This window comes from Canis lupus, chromosome 3, assembly GCF_011100685.1.
Source record: "Canis lupus familiaris isolate Mischka breed German Shepherd chromosome 3, alternate assembly UU_Cfam_GSD_1.0, whole genome shotgun sequence".
NCBI classification, from domain to species: Eukaryota; Metazoa; Chordata; class Mammalia; order Carnivora; family Canidae; genus Canis; species Canis lupus.
This window is the reverse complement of record NC_049224.1, coordinates 91,854,085-91,877,541: the sequence shown is the minus strand read 5'-3', so window position 1 is coordinate 91,877,541 and position 23,457 is coordinate 91,854,085. Positions and strand designations below refer to the sequence as shown.

The 23,457-nt window shown below is 35.1% G+C and overlaps 1 protein-coding gene across 9 annotated transcripts in view; it reads right to left on the bottom strand.

Moving 5' to 3' along the window:
• LCORL (ligand dependent nuclear receptor corepressor like) overlaps positions 1 to 23,457 on the bottom strand; it is a 150,050-nt gene that overhangs the window by 8,326 nt on the left and 118,267 nt on the right. For 5 of the 9 annotated variants that reach the window (XM_038533600.1, XM_038533597.1, XM_038533598.1 and 2 more), the window contains 2 exons: positions 15,690 to 15,783; positions 430 to 7,721 (listed from right to left, as the gene is read on the bottom strand). The exons of 1 other annotated variant lie outside the window; for it this stretch is intronic. In XM_038533600.1, the coding sequence (XP_038389528.1) occupies positions 4,685 to 7,721; positions 15,690 to 15,783 (3,131 nt within the window). In that variant the 3' untranslated portion in view covers positions 430 to 4,684. Of the gene's footprint in view, positions 1 to 429; positions 7,722 to 10,573; positions 14,359 to 15,689; positions 15,784 to 23,457 lie in introns of those variants that run through there. 3 more of the 9 variants (XM_038533602.1, XM_038533603.1, XM_038533607.1) reach the window with 3 other exon arrangements.

Below are 23,457 nucleotides of genomic sequence, written 5' to 3'. Positions count from 1 at the left end.
CCCCTCATTGCCACTGTCGGGTCCAGACTTTGTTTCACGACCGATGCCGGCCCCACCGCTGGGCTGGCCTTCCCTCAGCGGCCCGAACTCCGGCTGTGCCCCGCCCGCGGCCGCTCCTCAGGCCTCAGCCCCGCGATGACAGCTCCTGTCCTGCAGGCCTTCTCGGCCGCACCTCCCCCCCGGCGCCCAGGGCCTCGGCGGCCTGCCGGGCTCGGCCGGGGGTGGCCGGTGAGCATCCCTGCCTAATTCTCTAAACCCGGGTTCAGGCTCCGTCCTCCGTGCTCCCACAAGCCGCCCCCCACCCCGGGCACAGCAGGCTGCTTTCTACGGAAATGGCCTATTCGCGGTCTCCGTGAAACACAAACTAGGACTTTGACCATCCATCCCCTTAACTGATGTGATTAGTAATAGAATATCCCACTTAAAACATAAAATATACTCTATTTATTGAATAAATACGGGATACAGGCCTTGTTTTCTTAAGCTGGAAAGGGAACTTTCTCAACTTTCTACAGTGTCTAGGAGCATGCTGTAGGCATTAAGAGGATATTCGGAATAGAATTGCATTTCATCTTTCCTTTCATGTCCACATTTGATATACAGCAGTACACATGTAGCGAAGAGTAAGTTTTAAGACTCCCATGGATTAAACTATACCTGGACAGTTAATCTTGAAATGTACAAAAATGAGACGTTTATGGTAGAAGCAAGACTTTTCAGCAAGAGAAATATTCCATGATTCACTATATACATTGCCCTATGAATTCTTCTATAAAAGTCCTTGTTAAAAATCTCTCAAATCTCCAGTCACTAATTATACTATGATGAAGAAAAACACATATAAAACTAATAATGAATTTTACGGTCATTTCCAAAGAGGCATTAAGAAGTATGGAATACCAGGAATAATGAGAAAAAATAACACTTTAAGAAACATTTTAAAATCAGATAAATATAACAAATACTGTTATAAATACAAATTTGTAAAAAATAATGTCCTTGATTAAAAAAAAAAGAATGTTAAATAAAGAAGGAAAGTTATCAGTAAAAGGTAAATAAAACTTCAAGCAGAACAGGAAATAGTACTAGTAATTTTAAAAATGAGAAAAGGTGAAAAACAACTCTTACTATGATACTAGATCTTTAAAAAATACCACAAAAGGATTTTGAGATTAACTTGAAAAAATAATACTAAGGCATCTTCCATTTTATTTTTCCAGGATATCTAGCGAGATAAGAGAATCATACTAAAATAAATTTATATTTATACCTGAGGAAGATACAATGGCTAAGAAGCTAGAAGAACAAACAACGGTTCTGTTGTAAAGTGAGTTAATGCAAACTACGTTTGGTAAACTAACAGCACGAAATGAGAATGGCATAAAGAATTAAAAATGAAACGCTGCACTTTATACTCCATTCATGACAGTCTTTTAAAAATATGTGTGTATATTTTTACGTGAATTATACATTTTTTAAAAAATCAGGCTTCATCACTCTTTTTTCCTGACATATCTGTTACGCTATTTTTAGTTATCCTGAGGACAAGAAACAAAGGACATTACTTTTAGATTTGATTCATCTTTCATAATGGAGACTCTAATTTGATCAACGTTAAAGCTTTAATCATCACATGTTACGAAGTTAAAGTTTTTAATGAATGCATGTTAAATATTACTTAAATAGGTATTTTTAAAGTCAATTAACTGAATTTTGGGGGCCATTGTAATCATCTAACCTATTCAAACTTGAGTTTAATTATTACTTTTAATATTTTAATAGAGGATTTAATCGTTTTTTAGCTTTTAAAGAAGTTTTACAAAAGGTAACACAAATAAATCCATCAGGACCGGTATAAGCCCCTAAAATACACAATGCAACAACGCAACCACACGATACAATACCCTTAAATTCACAAATGTAACCTGGCACTCTTTCGTGTCTGGGAAGTAATGAGACAAACACCCGGCACTTGTCACACGTCCTCAACTGTCTACGCTTCCAACAAGCAGAGGCGGAGCTGGCTTCGGCGGCAACAGCGCGTTCACACCCTGTCTTGCTAGTTCTCAGGCTAAGGGTCTCCCCGGGGTGGCTGTCAGGCCTGCACAACCCAGTCAGCGCACCGTTGCCAATTCCAGTTCGCATCCTAAATTTAGCGCTACCTGCCACTGACCTGTGCGTGACTTGGCCCCTCGCTCGGCTGTACAGATGGTCCCTGGAAAGAGCCTCCTCTTTGTATCTGTGCAATCTAGTTCAAGTCTCCCCTGAAAAAGCCTATTCAACAAGTTTGCTTATTTATTGAAGAAAATATCTTGTTCCTGGACGCTCTGTAAAGAGCAGAGTCTTAACGTGGTTCCCGAAGCAGCAGGGGTCGCAGCAATTCGACGGTGCTCGGGAGGCGGTAAGGCCGCAATTATTACGTGTGTGAACGGACCCCAGCAATTTAGCAACGAGACAGTCTTTACTTCTGCCCACGTGGTCTCAGAGCTATTAATTTATCAAGACAAGGAAAATGCATTATCCTGTAGCGCAGCAGTGGATTCTTAGATAGCTCCTTGGGCGTATTTACCAAACTATTTTCTATATCTTTTATTAGATAAAATGCAAACGCAGATAATATAACTTGTACACTAAGGATCTATGTTTAGAAGCCTTCTATGTCTCTACTAAATGTATTTTAATTTGCTTAAAATCCTGGATACATTAAGGTGTAGGGACGCGCACTGCTACACTGAGCAGAACCTAATTTCAGGAGTTTCATACTAGGTGCCAAGAAATTAGGTTGTCCAAGTATTTTGGAAATAAACTGAAACTAAATCAGCTGTTCCTCTTCTCCCCATGATCTCATACTTTACTCAAGGCACCTACAATGAAACTTTAAAATTAAGCAGAGAAAAACTTACCTAGTTGGGATTTTTAATAATAGTTTGCCATTTGTCCACTGTTGCAAGACTGTCGTTTATGTCTTTTTGTTGACATTTCTGTGGTCTTCCAAGGTGGTCTTTTTCTTTTGTTCAATTTGCTAAGAACGTCAGAACTATCAGGATTCTTGTCATAGTTAACACATTTATTTAATTTACTATTGTCAAGTTGGCCAGGAAATTTATCGGTTGAAGGACTATTTGTTTTAGCATTTTCCATTTCTTTAGATTGCTTTTTAAAAGAGTTTTGCCTAGCAGAATGGGATCTTAGGGTAAAGCGCTTTGCTTCTTCTATGCGAGTCTGATGATTACTTCCACTGTCAACAGATTCGGGAGAGTAAATGATTGTATTTAGCTTAAAAGTATTTCTGTGTTCAAGATAGTTGATCTTCCTCAAAAATATTCTACAATCTTTTAGGGTTTTTGACTTCCAATTATTTGGACATACATTTCCTAGTCTTGGTCCCTTTTCAAAATCTTTTTGGCTGCAATTTGTTCCATTCTCCTTTGCCTCTGACTTAAAATTATTCTCTAGACTAGCATGTGTTTTCAAGTCAGACATTGCCACCTTCTGCTGCAAAGAGTCATCCCTGATCTCAGGTGGCAAAATAAACTGATTTTCTACGGTGTTTTTTCCTTGGAGTGGGGTGTCAGCATTTGTTCCCCCCTCAGTCTTATTTAAAAATTGGTTCTGGCAGAAAAATCTCAAGTTCCTCCTTTTAGAGATCCAATCAACTGTTCCATGGTTGTGCAACTTCCCCTTTCTTTTCCACCTTTCATGTTGTAACCTCTTAAACTCAGTTCTTTTTAATCTAGCTAATGTTAAATTACTTTTCACATTTAACAGTGGAGAGCTAACCATTTTATGCAGTATATGCAACTTCCCTGCTGATTTTGAAGGAGAAGATAGTGCAAATTTTTTAAAGTGCTTTCTGAAGGGGCTGGTATTAAAATTAGAATATTTGGTTCCTAGTTTAATTCCTCTGGTATTTATTACTTCCAAAGGGTTTCGAGCATTTGCCTTTCTAACTAGTGAAAGAGACTGTGTTTCTGTTGTTTGCATAAACCAGATACAGAGTTCGTTCAAATCATACTTTTTCCGAAAAAGCATTTTTACAGGTGAAACTTCAAGTTCTAAAAGACAGGTTTCCAAAGGGTTGGCTATTTTGAAATTATCATTTTCAACGTGTTCTCTTTTTTTATGAACACAGTTTTCGGCTTCATCTCCACTCACTTGCACCCAAGCATTTGTTATTTGCTCAAATCTATTGTTTAATTCTTCTAATAAGGAATCGTTTGAAGTAGAAGCAGCCCACCACCTGAGCAAGGGGTTTGATGAGATTATAGGGTCCAAAGATACTTCAGAAATGGGAATTAATTTGTTATCTTCCAAACGCATTTTTGCATTCCTCGAGTTCCTAGTTCCCGGGGCACCTTTCGAAGCTATTTTCATCCTTGACTGCCTATGTTTTTCCTTCTGACTTTTACCTTTCTGCAAACGGAGTTTATATGACTTACGGAGCAGAGCGTTTCTATAAATAAGTGAGCTGGAAGATGCGAATGGATGTAAGAAATGGAGAGATGGTTTTCTATCCCTAACAGAATGTCTCAAAGGTATCGTGGCAACCATACTTTTTGGTCCATTCTCAAATACGCCAGCGCCAGCGTGCCTTGCACCCACCTTACCGCACCGGTGTTCACGCTTCTCTTCAGCTACGTGTTTTTCTAACATATTTTCTTGTTCTAAAGGAGGCAAGCAGCTGCTAATGCTTACTTCTCTCTCCTGAGGTGAAACTCTTATGAATAGTCACAGATATGCCAGAGATCTTCACCTTCGCGGGCCGACCAGGCTTCCTAGTTACTGCAAAAGGCTTCTGATTCGGCCGAGCAACGTTCTTGGAAGGTTGAGGTATCACAGACTTGTTCTTGATGGGCCTAACGTGTTCAAAGCCAGACCCCAAGATCTCGCCTTCAGTAGTCGGACTTGAAGCAGCACTTCTTCTTTCACCTGGGTCAGTCTTGTGTTCTCTAGTATTTCGGAGGCCACCACACTCAGCTGGAAAATCCGCAACCTTACTGCTGCCAGACCTAACGTTGCTTATGTCTCCAGCTCCTTCAGAAACATGTCTTTTAGCTCTTCTTGACCTTCCATAAATAACAGTTACGGTAATACTCTTTTTATAAATACCTTCTTTTACTTCTGATAGGAGAGATTCGGGACTTTTCTTTCCAGCACTAGAGGACTCATTCTGGCAAACGGCGACATCTGTTTGCTCAGCCTTAGGTTTCGGGGGTCTTCCAATTGGCCGCTTAGTTTGCTTCACAACCTGGGGACCTATTTTTTTAGGTCTGCCTGGCTTTCGTTTGAAAGATGAATCAATACCACTGCTTGGATTTTCCTTCGGTTCGTCCTGTGGCTTATCACTATTAATATCATCTATAAACATTGCAGACGATTCTGTAGTTTCACTTGCACAATTCAACTTATTTAGTCCTCCCTGAAGAGTGTCACTGTCATTAAGATTAGAACTATGATTTTCCAAGTTAGCGTTTGGGACGTCCTCATTTGTTTCTGGTTTTTTTTCAGTTACGTGAGGAGTCGGACATTTTTCAGAAGGAAGATCAGTATTTGACTTGGAAGTACCAACTGAAGTTAAAGTATATTTGACTCCTTCACTGCTTTTAACCTCAGATAGAAACATGAGTTTGATGGGACTAGAATAGCTGGAAAAAGAAGAGCTTCCAAAGCCCTCATACTTTGTTGGCACACTTGTAACACTGGAAATCAAGCTACTTGTATCTAAAATTGATGACTTTTCCAGATTAACACGTTTTTTGCTATTCCAATCTATTGTAGGCATATGACTGTTTTTGATATTGCCGGCCGCTACCACAGATTTTGATAAACTCTGCTCTTTGCAGGTCATTCTGCTTACAGTAAGGGTCATATTTCTACCTGCATTTTGATCTTTACCATCAATTTCTATCAATTTCTTGGATGCCCTGCATCCTTCAGATGAGTGGTTATTCCAAGACTTTTTGGCCATATTTATCGTGTCTTCCAAACGCTCCACAACAACTTGTAAGTTAGAATTCATTGCAATTTTGTTTAGATCTATATTGTGTGAGCTTTCAATTTGAATATTTTTTACTGGATCTTTTCTTTTTGTAGATTCAGAAACTTTTTTGGCCTTAGGGGACTTTTTGAAAACATAATTATTTGTGACATATATAGAGTACCACCCTGGGGGCACAATATTTCGCTTAGTTCTGCTCAGAAGTCCAGGAACATCACTCTTCAGAGGCGTTTCAGTATTCTCCAGTTTTGGATTCTCCTTGTGATTTTGCAAAAGTTTTTTTCCAGCTGCAGATTTCTCCTGTGATTTTCTTATGCTCATTTTCCCAGGGGAAGTTGTTTTAAAGCTTTCTGAAAATGCATCAAAAGCCAAGTTAGTCTCTAAACTATGAAGAGGTAGTTGCAATGATTGTAATGCACAATCTGGTGAAAATGATGTTTCTACATGATTATTATCTTGCAAGCTTTTAGAATTTTGTAAAGACCCTTGGCAATGATAGAATTGTTTGTCTGTTGAAAATATCTCATCATTGCGTGTCAACTTCCTTGAATTTTTTTCAGTATATTTTTTTCTTACAAAATTTTCATCAAGACTAGCAAGTTCTCTTTTTATTTGTAAAGAGTGCCTTCTAAACATGGGTGAATCAGGAGAGTTGTGCATTGAAAATAAGGTTTCTTGACGCTTTCGAAATCTTGTCTGAATAATTTTATTTTCTACCTTTTTATCATGTTGGCTCAGCAATTCCATAAAACTGTAATCACTGGCCTTAGCGTTATGCAAGAGTGAGGCTATTAAATCTCTCAATTTTAAATCATTATCTGTAGTACAATCACTGCTAGATAATTTTGTAAGGTTTGTCATATCTGTAGTTTCTATTGATTTTAATTTTTCATTAATACGATCCATTAAATCTTGAAAAATTATAGTAGTTTCACCTTTTTCATGATTCGTAGTACAATTATCGCTGTCTTCCAGGAGCAAATAATCAGAGTTACCGCATTTCTTAGCTTTTTGTATTTTACCTTCGTGATCACCCTTGTCACTGTTTATTTCTGCTGGTATGAGAGATGGAGGCTGGTTAATGTTTATTTCAAGTCTGTTATTTTCTAAGGCTGAAAGCTCCGAGACGACATCTTTCAGTTTTTCAAATCCTTCAGTCTGTACAGGTGATAATGGTGGGGGTGACGGACTTCGTGATCTACAAACACCCTCGAGTCGGACTGAAACATCGCATACTTCCCTTGATGAAAGAGGAGCTTGAAAGGTCGATTTTGTAGAGTGAAGGTTTGCTAACGGTCCAGAACAGCACCTGTGAGAACTATAACTGTTGGCAATTCCTCTATTCACCACTGTCTTAATGTGCTCAATAGTTACAGTTTGGCAAGTTAAACAACGTAAATCTTTAATACAGACTGGCAGAGGCACAAAACCAGGGCTTTGCCTTTCACTTTGTAGACCCCCTCTTTCTGCCAGCCTATATTCACAACTACAGAATAGGCCATGTAAATTATCTTCAGTTAGGGGCTTTTGAGATTCTGAAGACACAGTATATGATGTATTACAATAGCAAAGAGAAGCAGCATTCTGCTCTTGGACTAGAAATTTCAACATGGCCAAAACTTGTTGCTGGTGATGTGTGCACAAAGATTCCAAAACTTTGCTTAATGCTGATTTTCCTTTTTCCATTTTAGTAGCTTCCTCTGATTTTGCATCAACAGTTGAACTAAAAATAAAAATCAAACAAAAAATGAATTACAGCAAAAATACCAGTATTATACGGAGTTATAATTTTAACAGAGTTTGAGCAAAAGAAATTTTGGTATTGCTGGACTCCTAACTCCTATAGAGCCGCAACAGTGACATCTTGATTATTGTTCAGCCACAATATAATGAAGCACTGATGATAATTAATTTCCTATGGCAAGGATAATAGTCAAAGGAAAGCCCTAGTTTTGTAGAAAACCTGAGTATAGATATGATTATATTTATAGATCGCTAATGTTTAGTGCTTTGGATGTATTAAGAATATTTAATGGAAAGTGCTTCATGAGTTACATTTTTGAAAGTATACATTTTATAAGTTATTTTGATAATTATCAACCCATATTAGTGCAAATAAGAAAAATAAGATGTAGGAGAAATTCTTTATTTAAAATAGATATTTTTTCAAGGTAGTGAAAATAAAAATTAATAAAAGACAGCTTTGCATACTCACAAGGAAAATTAAGGAATTTAGATTTCATGTAAATTACAGTTTTTTTTTTTCTAAGATTAAGCTGCAGGCATTTTAACCTAATAATAAAAAATTTAAGCTATTTAAAAATAAAATCTATTTTTAATTGATTTTAAATACTAAAGTAATTACATGAAGACTAAAGGCATTACTTACCTAATTATTTAATTTCAAATGCTGGAAAATGTCCCACTGAAGAAGCTAATATACATCTAAATTTAACTAATACCCAAGATTACTTAGCAACCAAGGCACAAGTGTACAAAATTTTTTTTTAATCCAATACCAGCAGCAAGAATAAAATATATTAAAAGAATTCTGTTTCAGAAAAGTATCTATTTAAATTAAACATATCACCAAACTCTGTACATGAAAATAACCTCCCATTCATGATTTCTTATATTTGCTATTATTAGTAGTAGCTCTGCTTTATAGAAATTTTATTTAGGGTTGGAATTGGGATATATTGATTATGAATTGCTACAAAAGACTGTTATCTTGTTTAAAGGGTTATTATATTCATGTGTATTAAAAAATAAAGGATTTTTATTTTAAAATGAAAAGTGAAATTAATTTTATTTTGCTCTCTAAAATGGCTTAACCTGTTTCACAGATAAGTATGCAATATTTAACTACATTTTATAAATATTATGTTATTTGAGTAGCAAAAACACTGAAGCAAATTCTGAACATTAGATAAAAATTTTCTAGAAAAACGGTAACTTTACTAGATTCAACCAATATTTCACCAAGACTAACATGTGATTTGACAAAAGCAGTCATCAAAGTGATAAGATATGAAATTAACAATAAAACATTTCAAGTCCACAGACATGACCCCAATATCCCTTCCTTTCTGAAAAAAAATTTTTTTCTTTGGGTAAATTTTATCACAAGTAGAAGTCAATGATGGAATGGATTTCCAAGATTCACTATTAAATAATTCAAAAAATATATGGAGAACAAAGACATAAGGAAATGTTAATTATCAAATATGAAGATTTAAGTGATTTTTATACTCTTTTCCAGCAAATTAAAAATTATAGTTTTCACATAAGCACTAGAAAACCCAAAAGACTTCTGAAAGATGCATTTCTTTAAAGTCATGTTACGGCCTAGTAAATATATCTGTGAATAAACAGAGATTTTGTTTCTTATAAAAATTCACTGCATCATATTTTAAAGATTATTTTCCTTTCATAAGTTTCAAGAATGCTTACATGTTTTTTGTTAGTAATGTCAAGTATAAAGTAGAAATAATTAAAACGAATGATTAGCGTTAACTATTCTGAGAACCACCCCAAGTTTTTTACAACTGTCTTCTGAGATTTCAAGGGAGTCTATACTTCTAAAAAGTTTCTTATTCAGTTTATTACTTTTTTTTTTTTTTCAGTTTATTACTTTTAATAATGGAACTTCCATAATACCATAGTGGTAATTTCCATGAAATGGTATATGAAGAATAGCTTCATAAAGTGACTAGCTGGATATTCAGGTATTAGATTATATCTAATACACACATATCAAGATATTAGATAACGAAATTCTCAAATTACAAAATTCCATAATGTTTATTTGGCTCCAAAAATTTTCTTTTCTATATTTCTTGCATGTTAGAATCTCAAAGAAAAACCTAATATGAGTAAATAATAGTTGAATACATACAAGTCTCCAACCTAGAATTTATTCTCAAGTGATTATGTAAAGTTCCTAAATCTTTCATAGCTTCCTTGTTTTTAATGTTAAATTTTTTTCTAAGTTTTTCCAGGCTGATTTATAAATGAAAACATCCTATGTTTTTTTGTATGTCGCTATGGGGTTTGCTCATTACAGGTTTTGTTGTTGAAATAGTTCTTTGGAGAAGTCAGTTTTTCATATTAATATAAATAATTCCTATAGTGAATCAAAAAAGTCAGTGTAGTCAGTTTTTTTTCTTTTCTTTTCTTTTGTTTTTTTTTTTTACTGAATGAGTAAATCAATCACACACCAACAGTGTTGTAAATTTAAGTGCAAAAGCATTGAAGTGCTTTACTACAAATTACAACCTAGAAACACGTTAACTGAACAATTAAAATTCATACAATCAGATTTAGATATATAACAACACAAAGTAGGAACAGAATTACAGTACATTTACAACACAAGACAGATACATGAATTCATTAGAAAATATTGTAATAAATAATTCATGAATTATAGTGCAATTGATTTATGCATAAATATAACTAATTGCCTAACAATCAGTTTATATTAACAAAATCTGTCAAAATCAAGGCAGCCACAGAGTTTTACTAAATTACTGCGACAATGGAAATACTGCAATTAAAAAACAAATACAAGTATTTGTACTGTAAACAACTAAAAAAATCAGTCTCACTAAAGTTAGTATACAATTTAATATAAAATTGTCATTAGCTACCAGAAATGGTTTAAACAACTTTACTGAGCAGTAGTTTTCTAAAAACAGAGGCACTGTTTTTTCTTTTCCTTCTTTTTTTTTTTTTTTTTTAAATATAAAATACTTGAGGAACATTCAAATAAGTAGAAAGCATATAAGGGTTGCTTTCACCTTCATTAAAAGTCTGCTGAAACTGGATTTTTCAGAAAACTGTCAATTAATAAGTAGTAACTGGTAACTAAATTTATAAAGTACTTTGAAAGTTTAACATAAAGAACATCTTTATAGAATCACTGGGGAGAAGGGGAACCCATAAATTTCCCTGCCTTTCCTAGTTTGTATAATCAAAAGTTAACTCAATAATTAGAAACATTTTGTTTCTTTTAAAAGTTATGGGTTGATCATTACCTATAAACTATCAAAAAATATTTAATTTACTATTTCTGACCAAAAATAAATAATACAAATACTAAATGCTGCAAATTAACTATAATATTACCTATAAAACTACTGATCACTGTGAAGTCAATAGCAAAATGATCCCTGATTTTATGAATCCTGTAAAGTTTTTGGTCAGGTCATCTTCTAAATGATATAAAAGTGTTCTGTAAGTATCCCTTTACTATAAACTTCTCAATCAATTTACTAATGTAAATATAGTGTGAGGAATAAAAAAGCTCAATATAAATATTATGTAATGCATTCAGGCCCCCAAATTTTTGCAAGTAAAATTCTGTATAAAGAGGTCAATAAAATCGTGGTGAAACATTTACTTTGTTTTTTAAATTTGTTTTTCAATGGGGGAGGAGGGGAAATATATTAAATAATCCAAGTTCTGGCCCTCACAAAATATGGCTTAATTCTTTAAAAAGAAAGATGACCCTGACATCTGCTGTTTTGCAATCTATTATGTATATTTACTTGGGAAAAAAAAAAAAAAAAAAAGAGCAAGAGGATTCATACCCTAGTATGCAGGTAACGTTAAGCTGAAGAGGGTTCAGTATAGATCTAAGAGACCAAGTAACTACCTGGTTGTGTAGTTTCCCACTCTTCAGTTTCTTTAAACGTAATGTAAGCAGTTTTTAAATGTAATAGCTGAAAATCTCTTTAGTATTACATATATATGTGATTATTAGATACACACAAACACAAGTGTAAAAACACAAGTATTTGACAAGGTGCACTTATTTTTTAAATTCAGCTTTAAGTATTCCTTTTGGACTTAGGAAAATTGGCTTAGAAAAATGACCGGAACCTGAATTTTAACAGAGAAAAGGGGCACTCGGAGAATTCTGAATATATGAAGCAAATCCCCATTCTTTATATGGAGGCACATGCTTTATAACATTTTACCACTAAAACTGCATACTCCATAAATCCAACATGGATACTCTGAACCACATTTTAAAACTGCTATATAAAAATTATTGGTCTCTCTTATGAGTCTAGTAAAAGTTAAAATGCACTGCCCAGCTTCTAACTACCCAATTAGTAGAGAGTTTACATTACTGAAAGTTCAAAACAGCTTCAGTGTTAAACATCTGTAAATCTATTCAAGACCCTGAACAAACTGCAAATTTGGTTATTAGCAAAATGATAATGTATCGCCCACCAAAATGAAATCTGTAATTCATTTTGATAAACTGAAAATGTTTTGAAATGTCACAGCAGCAAATATATTAAAGTTACACTGAGGTTTTTCAATAGTAGGAGTGTGTCACAATCCTTAAAATTTAAAGTAGTCATAACATCAACTAACCAGCACATTTAAACCAAAATTATCATTCTCAAGCTTTTTCTGTGCACATTATAAACATGCTCTAAGTTGCATTCCAACTTTCTTTTCTAACCTTACACATTAGCTTATTTTTCAAATGAAAAACAAAATTAAATTATTTTAATAATTAAATTTAAATTACTTTTTGTTCTTAGTATTCCATCTTATATTAAAGGATTCTATGGCTGCTGGGGTTAACTATGTGTCAGTTTTTTTTTTTTTTAAAGTATATACCTTATAAACCCCAACTTCCTGTAAATCAACTATTAAATGATAAATATTAAATTTCATTATACATATCATTTAAGGTTTTCTTTTCTATTCCTGGTGGATGCACTTGAGTGCATTTCATATTTCATAGAATACACTGTAGTGTACTAATACTGTATATATTAATTTTTCTTAGTATGGAGATAGTGGTCTATTTAAACTTTGATTGGTTGTTTGATGTACTTACAATAGCTGTAAGTGTATTAGGTAAAAATGTTTACAAACTATTAATATCATATTTCCATTATAAGATGGTTCAACTGAATGGCTGGAGTGGTCTTTCACCAATAAAAATGTTTCACTTGACAATTACTTGTTTTTCCACAACGCTTTATGCTATTGACTACTAAAGAAAACCTGAATCTTTTTCACCTATTTATACAAGGATTAAATACAAACTATCAGAATTAAGTAAGCAACTATATAATTCTGTCCACAGTGAAAACCCTGAATAAAACTTTTTTCAAAAGGCATGTAAGTGGTTTTTGAACTGTAAAATTTCATGTCTCCTGTCAGAGTGAGCATCTGTAATTCCCACGTGTGTATATAGACACACAAACACACACCTGTGCACATACACACACACACACACACGCCAACGCACATACACACACGCACATACACACACACAAACATTTTCCTAACAAGTAATCTACACAGGCTTGCTGTTTTTGCAGCTGCCAGTCCCTGAATCTGTCATATTATATAACCCAGTGTCTGGTAATCGGAGTTTCTTCTTCGGAGGAGTCTTCAGTGTTCCAGATCTTTCTTTTACCTTGTATTCTAAAGTGCTGTGAGGTACCCCATAAATTCCTTGTGCTTTGGAAACACTCATTTTTCCGCTCATTACCATTGCAATAGCCTCTTCCATTATTTCATGATCGTATTGGCGATAACGGCCACGTTTTTTCCTGGGCTGCTTATTATCTTTTCGATCCAATCCATCTTCAGTATTTTCAGAGGTTCCATCAACTGTTCCATTTTTAGAATTAAGACACAAAGGAGAGAGGTCCCCATGTAGAAAATAAGAGTCAACACTTGAGTGAGTTACAGGCCCAGAACATTCTATTTTGTTCTGTTTAGGGAGTATATTTTTCAGTTTTTGGAGAGCTGATCCTTCTAGGACTGGAGAGGTTTTGGAAACTTGATACATAACATCCAGCAGACCAGGACCATCAGGTTGTGGTTTTGAAACAGAACTTACTCGGAGCTGAGGAATTTTTAACTGTACAGTAGGATGTGAAGTTTCATATTGTAGGCTTTCATTTTTTTCTTTAAATTGAGTAACCATTTTCTGTAGAGTTAACTGATGGAGGTAACTGGAAGCTGTTGGGAATTTTAATTCTGAGGTTTCAAGTAGATTGAGTTTACTTTTTTCTGTGCGCTCTGCTTGAGCTCTTGCCCACAAGGCTACTTTTTGCAGTACTGCACAAGTTTCTTTACTGTCTTTATATGAGTAACTATCATTGAAATCTCGAGTTTTGTTTTTAAAAGACGCAGGCTTCCCTGCTGGTAAGGCTTCTAAGTGGAGAAGTAAAGTTTTTTGAGGTATGCCATAAAGTATGCCTGCTTTATTTATGTCCAGTGCTCCAGACTGAATGTCTTTCAAAGCTTTTGAGAGCAAACCATCTGCAAACTCAGCACTTCTTTCCACATAGTCCTCTCTGTTTCTGTGTAGTCTCCTGGATGGATGGAATGAAACGATGGTAAACTGATGCATGAGAGACTCTCACACAGCTATGGAAGGGGAGGGTCCACTCCTTTATTATACTCCTTGCTTAGGTAACATCACTGCTTATGACTCTTTTTAAGTCTGTGAGATGTAGTAGTTACTCCTTATCAAAGCAAACGCTACAGTCCTGGTAGGACAATGTGTCAATCATACGGTGGCCTCAACGGGCAGACCTTCCAAGAACATAAAATCCTAACTCAGTATTTGTAAAAATATTCTCATGATGTTGCTATTCCTCTGACAGATGCTTGCAGAGCAACACTTATAATTTTTATTTGTACAATTAGAGTTCCATTATAAAAAATACCCAAATCCTAAAGGAGTTTTTGTTAGTAGAAACGTGACGTTACCGCTAAACAAGTAATAAAAGAGTCAACCCCTTTAAAGGAAAATTGTAGCAGCAAGAATATTTCCAAACACAAACACCTCATATTTCCACAGACTAATTTTTCTCTAGACAAAAACTTAAAATTTGAAACAAGTAGATAAGTTATATTTGGGTAAAATAATTTGATACTACTATGTTATTTCTGTTTCAAATATATCACTGTAATTTTCTCAAAGAGAAGCTAACTGTACCTTATGACTCAGAAGCTAGTACAGCCTTAGTTGAAACAAATCACACTCTCCAGCTAAGATTTAAATGTGACAAAAAAGCTTCCTATGCAGTTTGTTAATGGGAAGATGCAAAAGTCACTAAATAAAAATCCAAAAATCCAGCAGAATAGCATCTCACTGCTGATTTTTTAATTAATTTAAAGAGAGCCTTCAAAGTATGAAAGGACTTTTTGTGGTGTTTGCTAGATATATATCACTGTATATATTATATAAAGTTTGCCACCACACCTAAAGCACAGTGAAAAAAAATGTAAATACTCTAAGCTGTAAGAATTAGTAAGTATGGTACTTTTAGAATTTGCTGATTGTTTATAAAATTAAATAGTGAAATCACATATTTTCCTTAAAATTGCCTCCTGAATACTGAATTTTAAATTTTCTCGACTCGTCCTGCTTCTTAAGAGTTTGCAGCCTATGATTAAGTTGGTAGTTCATTTTAGTAACATGAACTAAAGTTTGGTGATTGTTCTGATAACTTTTCTTTAACAGAAAGAATAAAAAGGAAAGAGAAAGGACAAATGAAAGGTATGAGAGACACACATATGAGTGACAAAAATTCTGGAGGAAAGCTATATATGTCAATCTACTCAAAGTAGTATTAAGAGTTCTCTGTAGAGATAATTGTATATTAATATTAAATTATGTTTCCTAGATATTGCTTACCCAGCCATTGAATTTTCAGAAGAAGGATCACATATGGATGACTCTTCAGATTTTATGCTGGTTTTCTTTGTAGAGAGATCTAACACTCCATCCCCTATAATTTTTGCAAGAGAAAAAACTTTATATTTGTGACAGGTAGGTTTACATTTTAACATTTCATATTTTGCTGATCTACTAATTCATGACCTAAAAATTAACATTTGTATTTGACATGTGGCCGTTACCAACTCATCTTGTGGTTTTAGCAACAGGACATGACTGGGAAGGCACTACATAGGAAAAAAGAATCGAGAAGGAGCTGGCACTGCCAAATGATATGAAGAAACAAACAGGCTGTGATATAAAATCTGTTTAAAATCAACCTTTGGTCACTTTTCCCATTGTTCTGCTGTGAACAGCCATTAACTGCTTATTCATGACTTTTTTCTACTCAAGGCTGCTCAGAGGATGCTTCGAGAAAATAGGAATGATGTAAGTTGTACAAAACAGAGATCACAGAAAAAATGATGATGAATAAGAGAACAATTATTAGCATTTACTAGGACTAGCAATATGTGGAACATATATTTAGGTAAACTGTGACTCCACATATGACCAATCTATTTTTTTTTAGAACTCACTGTAAAATTTTACTATTTTACATAGCTGAAATGCGTAACAATTGCATCATTGCCTTTGTAATATACTGTGTTTATATCTGTGATTGGATGAAGACATTACCTATAACAATATAACATTTTAGGAAAAATAGCTTGTTAGGAAACAACTGCCTAAGTATTTATTAAAATGTAGTTATTTTTATTACTATTATAACATTGAATTTACATAAATAAAACATGTTAATCTGACAAACTTAAGGATGGAAAAGAATAAAAATATACTATGAATTTAAAAGAGCACTAAATAATACTATTTCTTTACTGATAGCTAAAAATTTGGAAATTTAAGTTATAAAGAATTATAAGAAAACAGGTTTAAAAAATATAAAAATTCAAGTTGGCTTAAAAAAACTCAACTGGGTTTTATTGTTACCGTGCAAATTTACCCAACACTTAGGTGGCCTGGCAAGATACAAAGACAAAAATAAAACGCCTCACTCGTATCTTGCTATGTGTAATTCAATGATTTTGTTGAGTGCCTACTATGTGGAAAGCACTATTTTAGGAATTTGGAAGCAGCAGTAATGAAGGCATAAAAAGTACCTTTTGTCATGGTGCCAACCATGACCAATCAAGCATGTTATCTGGGGGAAAGCTTCTATCAGGAACAGTTTGTGCAAAGACTGTGATATGGAATCATTTTTGAAATGTCTGAGGAATAGCAACGAGGCCCAGGTGGCTGGAAGCCAGGCTGAGTGAAAAAGATCAGAAATGTAGGAAGGCAGATCACATTAGGCCTTGAAGGTCATGGTGAGAAATTTTAAATTTATTTTAGTTTTTAAAAGATTTTATTTATTCATGACAGACAGACAGACAGGCACACACACACACACAAACACACACAGAGGCAGAGACACAGGCAGAGGGAGAAGCAGGCTCCACGCAGGGAGCCTGATGCAGGACTCAATCCAGGACCCCGGAGTCACGCCCTGAGCTGAAGGCAGATGCTCAACCGCTGAGCCACCCAGGCGTCCCTGAATTTTATTTTAAGAGACACAGGAAACCCTTGGAGGATTCTAAGCATTAGACTGACACAATTTTAATTTATGCTTTTAAAGGATCAATCTGTTTTCTGGCAAGGGGGTAAAGGTGGAGTGGAGAAACCTGTTGGGAAAGGACTAGGGTATTCTTAAACTCTGGGCTTTCATACTTTAAGTTTCCCCTGTTAGAAGACTCTTAATTCTTTCCTTCTATCCTCACACTCATCCTAATTCTCACCAAATCTTACTGGTCATTACTTACTTATTCAGTCATTCAGGCCACAACTTGGATTTGGGTGACTGTCACTATTCTAGGTTCTACAGTTGCAACACTTACTTATAATATTTGGCATTAAGCATGCTATATTCTAGTAGCTTATATATTTACCAGTGTTAGCCATGCAGACTATAAACTATGAGAAGGCAAAGACCGTGTCCATTTTATTCACCCGTGTATCCCCACTGCCTAGAAGAGTGCCTGGCATACAGTAAGTGTAGAGTAAATTTTGAAGAATTAAAAAAGGAGACTGGATAAGCATAAGGTACATAGTACCTTGAAAAATTGTTAAATGAAGCATCTTGCTCCAGGTTATCTGTTCAGCTCAATTTTTTATGTTTTGTCTCCAACTCAGCTCAGCCCCTCAGGTTTCCCATGGATCCAATCACTTGCAGTCCCTCAAACATGCCATGTGGTGTCAGGTCTCTCAAACTGCAGTACGTGGTTCCCTCTGCCTAGAATGCTCTACCTTTTCAACTTGTCAAACTCCTACTCATCCTTAAAGATCCATATGCCCCCAAGCAAAGCTGATTATTGTTTCCCTTGTGTTGACATTTATAACACTTAATGACACTTGTGACACTGTCTTGCAATTACTGATTTTTATATATACACAAATATATATATATATACATCTTTTTATCCCACAAGACTGAAGGATCTTATTTATTTGTATTTCATACGTAGTAGAGTGCTGTAACCTACTAAAAGAAATGAATGTTGTCTTCTCCTTTACTATCTCATTTCTCTCCTTCAACAATTAAAAACTTTATTATTTCAAGACTTTATAAGATCACCATTAAAAACCATTACTACCTAATCCATATTCAGATTTACCAGTTTTTTTTTTTTTTAAGATTTTATTTATTTATTCATGAGTCACAGAGAGAGAGGCAGAGACACAGGCAGAGGGAGAAGCAGGCTCCCTGCGGGGAGCCCGATGAGGGACTTGATCCCGGGACCCCGGGGATCACAACCCTGAGCCAAAGGCAGATGCTCAACTACTGAGCCACCGAGGCGCCCCAGATTTACCAGTTTTGATCCTGCTCATATTTTACATAGTATATAGGACATAAAACACACTGTTCATAAATCTTTTATTCCTAGCCAATGTTACAAAATGAATTAATGAAATTTCTCCAATTCTATACTCTTTTAGACTTTTGATATAATTTAAAGTTAATTAGTCCACAGACCAGAAATAAGAAAAGGAGGTACAGGGAACAACTCCTCTCTCTCCTTTACATTAACTATGCCTACTTGTCTATTGCTCTCTAGTTAGGGCAGTAAAGGCATTCTTGTCCTTTTGGGGCCATTCTTAGACACATGGCCCTGGTTAGGGATAATTTTAATCTTAAGGATGAACTAAACCTAAGTCTTATTCCATCCTTAAGAGAGCTACCCAAATCAGGTTTATACTCCTGATTTCTTTTCTTTCAGAACGCTAAACAGTGACCGAGGTGACAGATGCTTTCATTTTTTCCCCACAGCCTTGTCTCCATATCTAGGCTACCTATGTTAAAAGCTTTGCTCTAGAAGTATTTGCTAACTTAAATAACACACTATCGTTGCTATCTAGTGAAGACAGAAAATATACTCCTTCAACATATTTCTACCACACAGTAAAATTATGTAATCAATGAACATTTGTGTAGTGAATACAAGATACATAAATATATAAATAAAGAACTTTAAAAGAAATTTTAGTTGTCACAGAAAATCTCACTTTTCGTTAGCAGTGCTTTGGCCTATAGTAAAGTATTTTGCTGATATCCTTACTTCTTTATACACCATAAAAGCTTGAGCTCAAGAGTTATCTCTAGGATTGTCACAGAGTTATCTCTAGGACTGTCCAAATTAGAAAAGCAAAACCAGTAAGAGAAGGGGAGAGATAGCCTGGGAAGGCTTGAGAAAAAGAAAGATCAGTAATGGGCTTAATGGGCATTTTCTTGCTCCTGCTGATTTAGATCTAGCTGAAGTGATTACCTCTACGAGCATCACTCCTTCACATGGGAGACAGCACATCATAACTGGATTGTTTTGCGTGCATATATTTCCAAAGTACTAATGATTAACCTAATGGATAACTAAGCACATTTTTAAAAGATTTTATTCATTCATCTGAGAAAGAGAGGGAGAGAGAGCGAGTGAGTGAGCATGAGCTGGGGCCAGGGAGGGCAGAGGGAGAGGGAGACGCAGGCTCCTGACCAAGCCGGGAAACCAACACAGGGCTCAGTCCCAGGACTGTGGAATCACGACCTGAGCCAAAGGCAATACTTAACCACTCTGGTGCCCCCTTTTTAAGGATTTTATTTACGAGAGAGAGAGAGAGAGAGAGAGAGAGAGAGAGAGAGAGGGAGAGAGATAATATATGTGAGCGGGGGTGGGGGGCAGAGAAAGAGGGACAAGCAGACTCCCCGACGAGGAGGGAGCCTAACTCAAGGCTTGATCCTAGGACTCTGAGATCATGACCTGAACCAAAGTCAGACGCTTAACCAACTGAGCCACCAAGGCGCCCCCAAAACTGAACACTTATTATGTTCTAGGGCAATATAAATTAAGTAGAAGACAAAGAGACTGAAATTTATTTACTATTCAACTACTGGTAGGTAACTTAGGTTATCTGTGTTTTACACTATTACAAACAATCCTGAAATGAAAGTCTATTTAAATGTCGTCTTGTGCTCATGTATAAGAATTTTTTTTTTTTTTTAATATACACCTAGTAGTGTAAATGCTGGATTTACATTTTGGAATTTAGTAGATACTACCAAACTTCTTTATCATATCCTTGATGACATTTGGTATTGTTGAGATTTTAAATTTTTGCTAATCTGGTAAGAAAAGCAAATTATAGGAATAAATTAACAAGAGTGCACTTAGTATGCATTAATGCAAATTTTTAAAGCACACAAAATTATTTTACTTATAAATGCAAAATAGGTTTTATCAAAGGTTGCTTCTAAGATGTAAACAAAAGGATGTGATAGTTCCTTAAGAGAAAGCATATCAGAGGCAAACATGATCAAATAGTGACAGGAACATTACTATTTCTACATACTTGGAAATTACCTAATAATAAATACAAATTATTCCCATTTACTTGTTAATAGACTTGGTCTTAACACTACAATTTACTTATTTTTGATCAAACACTAATGCAAAATGTATACAATTATTATTATTATTTTTAATGATTTTATTTATTTATTCATGAGAGACACAAAGAGAGGGGCAGAGACACAGGCAGAGGGAGAAGCAGGCTCCATGCCAGGAGCCCGACGCGGAACTCGATCCCGGGACTCCAGGATCACGCCCTGGGCCGAAGGCAGGCTCTAAACCACTGAGCCACCCAGGGATCCCCCTAAAATGTATAGAATCAAAGAGAGGCCTTTCAACGAGGTCAGGCAATTGTATATATTACACTACCAGACAGAACTTAAAATGGACTGATCTTTGAAAAACCAAAACCATGCCTAATAAGCTGGGCAATTTCTTGATACCAAAGCTTTATTGGGTTAGTTTTATATTTAGAATTCACCTTCTGTTAAAATCAAGATTTGAATTTTCACTTACAGATTGTTTTCAGTTCCGTATTTTCATGTAAATTCCCGACCAAGTATCTATTCAAAGCAGACGAGTGCAATTGTCACAACATAGAGTTGTTTTTTCACCCCTCCAAGGACACCCTTCTTTCTCATCTCTCATCTTATGGCCTTTGTCCATTCTTTAAAGTACGCTCTCTGTTCTCTTGGCCTGACAAGTTAATTTCTACACATCTTTCAGGACCATGCATCCCATCAAATGTTTTCCTAATTTTCCCCACAATACCCTTTATATTCTTCTATACTGTATATTAAGATGTGTTATTAGTTTAGTACCTAAAGTCTAATGGGAGAGTTAGTAACTATTTTTAAAATCTATTTAAGATTTATATGTAATTAAGCATAACTACCTGGTCGATCTTCTCACCAGACTCCCTCCCTAAGCCAGGGCCTGGAAGGAACAGTACCTCAACACAGATTTATTCAGTGGCTCATCAATGACTTGCTCTGTTTGTCGCAACAGTCAGCATTGCATACAACAGACTCAAACAGTCATGCAATCAATGAACTTTGTTCCGCTAGTCAGAAATAACAACACAGTCAAAATGCTGATATCTATATGGGAGAGAGGGTTAGTTTCACACAGAAAAATTCTGCTCAAGAATGGTTTCTATATTTTTTAGGTTTTAATAATCATATAGATTTTTCTTCAGAAATTGTCAAGACTGATGATCACTAATCAATTATGAATATTAACTATATTACAAACATATTAACTCCTCACAATACTATTGGCCTTCAGTTGCTGTTCGAGATAAATAATGAAGCTCAGTCCATACAGCAGCATGAGTCTGAGATAAAAGGTCTTTGAAACTACATTATCTCTCATCAATATTAAATATGTAAATATTAGTAAGAGTCACTACATGAAAGCAAGTAAATTTTAATGAGGAGAAAATATCACATACATTTTGTTATCTAGAAGGGAAGAATATTCCAAATTAAATTTCATAGAAATGGCAATTACTAGCGATAAAGCTTTCATTAAAATCAACGGTGCTTAAAAGTTAGTAATTTTTGATGCAAACTGCAAACTTATGTTAACAGCCTTAATAAATACCTTAAAGCTATTTCTACCTTCTTAAATGGGTCTTGTCTTAAAAAAAAAAAAGATTTATGAAAGAGAGAGTGCACACGTGTGTGAGTGTGCACAGGTGGGGAGGGGCAGAGGAAGAGGAAGAGTGAGAATCACAAGCAGACTCTGCTGAGTGTGGAGCCAGCCTCATGCGGGGCTTGATCCCATGACTAGAGACCACGACCCAAGGAAACCACAGGTCGGACGCTCGACAGACTGAGCCCCCCAGGCGCCGCAGGTCTTGTCTTTCTTTTATGCCCTCAATGTCCTAGTCAGCCTCTGTGGAGTCCGACTCTTTCTGGTCTTAACTGTACCCTTTAGGAGATTCCTATGCTGTAAATTTTAATTCATTTATATTTGGCTGATTTCTAGAAAATATTAGTAACTCACAAATAATCTAAATACATAAAAATAGTATTTTTCTATAGTACATAAAGTGTGATGCACTACCTAAGAGTATTATGTATCTTAACCCATTTAGTGCTTATACAACCCAATACATAAATAGGTTTCCCTAATTTGCAAACTTTAATGACACAATTGAAAGTGAAAGAGAGGTTAACTATCCTGCCCAGGGTCACACAGTTGTAAGTAGTAAAAAATGCCATTCAAACTCAGACAGCCCTGTACCAGAAACTACATTTTAACTACAATTCTAATCTGCGATGTTTTGAAAAGAAAAATTACAACGTTGGTAATGGTGCGATAAACATAGCATGGTCAAACATTACTAGTTCAGGAATACAACCCTTTTGGAAACATTACAGCAGTATGTCATCACAAATCTTAAGAATGTTCATAGTTTTCTTAAATGTTCACACTTTTAAGAAAATATTTAACATGAAAATGTTGTCATGTACCAAGATATACCAAAGATTTTAATGTTACTGATCAATACAATTTTTACAACCCCATATAATTAAAAAATGGTTATATAAATCATAGTAGTTTCACTTGAGAATTAAGTCTAGGTATCAGTTAAGGTAATTAATAAAACATTGAACATTGTGCAACTGCTATTACAAAGTTTTTAAAAAGGAGGATATAAACTTGAATAAAAATATAGACAATGAACCATAAAAAAAGCCAAAAAATCAAATATAGAATAACACTTGGAAGTAAATATACCACATGACAACAATGCTGATCTTTGATGAGGATCTGATTAGTAA